At 37.7% G+C, this 6000-nt stretch overlaps 1 protein-coding gene across 1 annotated transcript in view; it reads right to left on the bottom strand.

The window, feature by feature from the left end:
* Window positions 1-520: 520 nt before the first annotated feature.
* MOXD1 (monooxygenase DBH like 1) overlaps window positions 521-6000 on the bottom strand; it is a 50338-nt gene continuing 44858 nt past the window's right edge. The window contains exons 11-12 of the mRNA XM_015623327.3: window positions 3747-3915; window positions 521-1009 (exon numbers count right to left, since the gene is read on the bottom strand). Coding sequence (XP_015478813.1) covers window positions 845-1009; window positions 3747-3915 — 334 coding nt within the window. The 3' untranslated portion in view covers window positions 521-844. The remainder of the gene's footprint in view (window positions 1010-3746; window positions 3916-6000) is intronic.

Below are 6000 nucleotides of genomic sequence, written 5' to 3'. Positions count from 1 at the left end.
TTCTTAATCAGCAGTTTGGCCTATTGCAATGCTCAGAGTGTGCTAACAATAGCTCCTGGCAGGCTCAGTTCCCTGTGCGTGCCAGAGCCTAAATGTGAGATAAATCTTTATTGCTCCTGCTGTCCAGGTCAAATATAGAAAAGGAGTGCCTACTTCTCGCCAAAGATTTATTCACTTTGCAAATATCTTAAGACAGAAGGAACACCCTGAACTACCTAGGATTGAGAAAAAGAAATGCCAACCAAGCCAAAGGACTTGTACAGGATTCATTATAGGGAGATTTGGGGTTCTGCCTGTGTTTTCGTCCCTTTAACACTCACAGCTCCCATGTGTCAGGAGCTGAGATGGTTTTGCACTGTGTTGCTTCCAGAAATGTCTCCTGAATGAATCCTTCCCATAGCTTTATGGCACACGTCAGCCAGACATGCCCAAATACATGTTTTCAAGGCCTGCCCATACAGCACTACTTTCATTACCTGCAGAAATCAAGAACAAATAATACAACACAGATTGGGCTGAATGTGGTTAACTAAGTTGCTTTTAGTTTATTAATTTTACCCATATACATAGACAACTTTGAAAGCACCACGTGAAAGAGGCAAGACAAAGTATAAGAAAGTGGTACAGGAAAATATTTCATTATGTAATGTGTCAGTGTACCTACTGTATTTCATACATATTTTACATTGAAAACAAAAAAAACCAAAGTTTCCAGAGGATGTACACTTTTCTTTTGCTCCGACAAATTTAGTTCATTAATAAGTAAAAAAATAAATCTACAATAGCAACAGTGCAAACACATCAGAACTTGCGTGCCATACAGAACACAGATGAATAAAAATTATTATACAAAGGGCCCAGTGTTTCCTATGGTACTGGCTGTGATGTATGCAATACACAAGAGGGTAAGGAATAAACTGCAACTTAAACAGGAAGATGAACTGCATATTACTGGCTCTGCCTTGTATGGCCGCTCTATTTCAGGAGGTAAAGCTGTCATGCCTTGGATCTGAAATTAAAATTACAAAAAATTATCAGAGTTTTGTCACATAAGATTAGAAAACTCATTTTGCTCTCAAGATAATTTACAGCTTGCCTGATAACATATTGATAGTTTTGTACTTGGGTTGTGACTCTCACTGTGGAAACATCAAGCTCAGTAAAAATACGAATATACTGCATGCCAAATGATCAGCCAGTGTGCATATCCAACGTTCTCAGCTTGAGAGCAGCAGTACACACTGGCATCCTCTCCAGTAAAGCAAGGCTAGACTTTGGTTGGTTGATTTGAATAACTTTACTTTGCTTTGTAGGGCTGTTTGGCAGGTTTGGTTGTTGTTTTCACCCTTCTGTCAAATAAGAAGGAAACTTGGCAGTGTCACTCTACTATGGATATATAGGATGATATCTGAATGCATTCATTTCTGTGTGCAAGGCTCACACTTGCACATACAAAACAGCTAAAACTGTGTACACGTTGTTCTGTGGAACCACAGAATGGCTGTGGTTAACAGGGATCTCTGGAGGTCATCTGGTCCCATGTCACTGCTCAAGCAATGTCACATACAGCAGTGTCATATTGCTATATACTGAGCATTTTTCACTCCTCCAGTAGAACTCAGTGCAATTTTATGGGATTTGATGTAACTACATGTTTGCTATGGTTTTGACATGAAATTAGAGACATTTATGTACACTGCTCAGCTTGCTTTTCCTAAATTTATACCCTACATGTTAAAAAAAAAATAAGCTCTGCAGAAAGCTCTTGGGCACATTTTTGAAAGTTTGAATGCCCACCTGTACAGCATATGCTTGCTTTGGGGATTTCATCTATGTTGCTATTATTCTGTACTGTAGAAAGAAACCCCAACTGAATACTGACTTAATCTTAGCAAACACAACACAAAATTTTGTGAAGGATTTATAGAAGAATGAAAGTATTTTTGATTCAGTTCCTCTGCTTCAATTTTTTTCAGTCTTGTAACAACTCAGGGATTGTTTGGCCATTCAGGTTAAATCTGTTACTGATTTTGATGAGGATGGTCATTGAAGTGTAATATCATTAATAAGTGAAAGGAAAGGAAGGAGTCCTAATCTTAGCTTTGAAGAATATGCCCATGTCATTTGAAAAAGGAAACTGTGATTAAGGAAGAGCTAAGAACTCCCACTTCCACTGAGATCACTCTTTGACTACATTCTTTAAGTTATGAGTATTGTTCCTTCATCCTGTAAGATAAAGAGGAACAGCATTTTCCAGAAAGTATACCATTAAAAAAACCTCAGTCTATCTCCTCTTGATAAAATTTCTGTGGTTTTCATCATCTTAACTTGTCCTCTGATAAATAAGCAGTGAAAGGGTGGTGACTACTACTAGCCAGCAGCTGTAAAGGTCAAGAAATTTAACTAAAACTGATGAACAGTCACTGGCACTGTCTGCCTACAACTACTTCACACAAGAGGTCTACAATGGGACAAATAATACTAGAAAATAACAGAACCTCTTCTATTAATTATAGCACACAGTATTCCTGTGACATCCAATGGGCAGAACAGTCTGACGTGCTGGAAAAACCCAAGAGCACTGCTGCAGGAGGGGCAATTTCTTCACCACCTGAAAGGATTGTGTGACATGCTATGAGGAAGCATGGGCTACCTTCTAGAGTGAGAGAATGAGGCAGAAGTCCTTTCCTAGGAAGTACTTAGTAGTATCTCATAGCAGCTCTGCTATGCTGGACTGAAATCACAATAGGAAATAGGCTGGTACAATGAGACTGCCTCTCATTCTGAGCAGAAAATCGCAAAAAAGTAAGAGCCCTGAATTTGGAGTCTGTAAAGGAATTCAAGGGGGATTACATATTTTTAAGCTTTGCTTTCAGGGATGATATTACATGCACTAGCCATTCTTTATAAATATACATCAACATTAAAGATGACAACTTTTCTCAGCAGTGTTCCGGTAAAATACCAATAGATATTTAGAATAAATAATTTATTGTGGAATTGTTTTTTTATCTTATAAGTCTTTTCATCAAGACGATAGGGAAAGTGGAAGACAAAATCTTACTAAACTGCACAAAGGGAACAGACTATCCAACTTGGTTTTTCTGGCCCAGTACTATAGACAATTCTAGGACCATTAAAAAAGCAAGACTTATGAAAGAGCATTCATACAACTTTCGGTTGTCTAGATGCCCAAGTTAAGAAGGTATATTCTTGAGGCTCCATTATGCAGTCAATAAGCTTCCCCTAGAAGGTGTCTCAGAGAGGAAACCTGATTTAGGGATTTTGAATCATCCATTGCAGGACCTTAACATAGGTCTCTGACCATGGAGGAAGCCAAGGCAGAGCACCTTCCTGGCATGGTCACCAAACCTGGACACACATGGCTTGTCTCTTATACACATCTACCAAGGCAGAGCACCTTCCTGGCATGGTCACCAAACCTGGACACACATGGCTCCTCTCTGATAAGTCACAGACCCACTGAAAGACTCCATCCTCCTATTACCGATCCCTAGTGCTGATTAAAGCTCCAACTTCTCTATTCATTTTAAAAGCTTCTGGAACTCAAGTTAGGTGAAAGCGCTGGTAGAACATTCTCATCATTTGTTATTGTATATAAACGAAATATAGCTGTGTAAACTTTCTGAAGACATATAATCAGATATTTATTCAGATGCATTGAAAAACAGTAAATCAAATTAGTTCCATGGCATCATTTTCTCCTTTTCAACACACAGACTTACCGACCATTCAGCATTATCTGTTTTTGAACATCTCACATTCACAGGTAGTTTAAGCACAAGTTGATTATAGGAGAGACCCTCTGATTTGGACCATTTGAATTTGTTCATTGCATCCATAAAAGACAGGTTTTTATATTGCTTAGGACTCTTGATAATGAAAGGCCAAGTCCTAAAGAAAAAGAAACAATTAGATTTTAAAAAATAGATTAAAACTATTAAGTTGAAATGAATGAGGATAACTTTTGGAGTATCTACTCAGAAAAATAAATGCACTATGTATATTATGCCTAGCTCACATTCTCAACTAAGTTCTCTTCTACTGAAAACTGATGCAGTTTAATTGATTTTGACAGACTTATGGAAGGCCGTCAGCAGTCAAGGTTAGTACTTGCTGCCAGATGCTTTTAGAAATGCAGGACTTCAAGAGTTACATTGCTCTTCTCTGATCTACAAACTGAATGCGCAAGCAATACAAAGCAGATCTTAGGGGTAACTTCTCAACAAAACCAAACCAAAAGAAAGCCACACCCTCTCCTAGGTTTGGCAAGCCAGGTTGACAAGAAACCTTTGACATTAGAAAGCTGCTTCCAGACAGCTCTGCCGAGCTCAGGTCAAAACTGAGCCTAGCACAATTTTGCTCTGTTATGTTGGCAGCAGGTAATAACTGGTGTTGTGGACACTCCCTTTGGCATATTCCTGCAAGCTGGCTGCAAGGGCACTTCTGGCCAGGGGTGGTTAGACACCTGTTGAGCTGCTCTGAAAGATCTATCTGCCTTAGTGTGGGAAGTGTTCTCATGAACAAACGGGGACAATCTCATTTCTCACCAGCCGAAAACATGGAAAGGGAAGAAATGAGATTTCATGTCTTTCATTTAGTAAAGAAAGCTAAAAAAAAGAAAGAAAGAAAAATTTTAAAAAAACAACCAAACAAAAAAAAAACCAACCAAACAAAACAAAACAATAAAAAACACACCCAAAAAACCAATAAACCTTTTCCATTGTTTCAGCTTTCTCTTTGTTTGACTTTGCTGAGATGAAGGGAAATTACATGGGGGATGTATCGAACTTTTACAAACACAAAGTCAATACAGCTAGTGGAAGAACAAAAGTATCTAAAACTTTATCAAGTAACCTAATTAATACTATGATTGGAGCATGAGTTATCTTTTCAGAACACTTTAGACAGATCTGTGTTATCATGCAGTCAGGTATCTCCCACTCGCTTTGCCTATGCCAGAGTTCTGCTCCACTCAACATCTAGACGTAGAAGCTGTAATTTTAACCAAGTATTTTGGTACTTAGGCCACTACTGTGGCCCAATTCCTTTCATTTCTGCTCCTCATGATTTAAACCATTGTCTGTGTCACCAGACAGAGGAAAAATGTTTTAAAGTGAGCCACAATGCCTTGATCCTACTCCCAGTTTGCATTTGTGTGTAAGTCAAGAGAGACTGTGGAAGAGCCAGTGAAGCAATTCTAGTGTTAGACTGACACAAGAGAGATGAGGATCAGGTCATATATCCTTAGGCTGACAGAGTTTAATGAAACAAGAATTGTGGATTAGGTCATAAATACTAGAGGCATTAATAATCTCCTCTTCTAATTACTATTCCATTTGTGGCAGACAGTCTGCATACTTACTCTATTCAGAACATCTTTATTTCCCCAGGCCAAATGTGCATTTTTTCCTTAAGTACAGTTATCATGAATGAACACTCAAGAGAGCATACATTTGTTAGAATATTTTCTTTCTAAGCTCAGAAAGACTCTTTTAGACAGGACTAATTTAGAAACTCTGTTCTCCCTGTACTAAAAGAGGTTTTAAATGGGAATAGTGTGGAAAATTATGTAGACATTGATTGCGCTGTGACTTCTTTCAAACTCTTCTTCCTTGAATATAAATTTCAGAACTAAGACCACTAAACTTGTGTGTCAAATTATTTTGCAATAATAGCTTCATATGGTTTGTTAAGATAAACTGTATAAGCAAAGATGACTTTAAAATTTGTGATGACACACTATTAGTCTATCCATTTGATTTAAAAATATTATTACCATAGTTTAGTGCAATTAACAATACAAATGTAATTCACCTTTCACCACAAAATGTGCCTTCAAGTTTTTATTGTTTCATTATTTTTCTGCATTTCATTCATTTGGGAACTTTCCACTTTTGACTGCTCTCACTGTTTACAATCTTCTGTTGAGATGGTTTTATTTTAAGCACTAAAAGGAACACATTTTTGTCATCAGAA

This window comes from Parus major, chromosome 3 (assembly GCF_001522545.3).
Source record: "Parus major isolate Abel chromosome 3, Parus_major1.1, whole genome shotgun sequence".
NCBI classification, from domain to species: domain Eukaryota; kingdom Metazoa; phylum Chordata; class Aves; order Passeriformes; family Paridae; genus Parus; species Parus major.
Note: the sequence above shows the minus strand (reverse complement) of the source record. Positions and strands in the feature narration are given on the sequence as shown.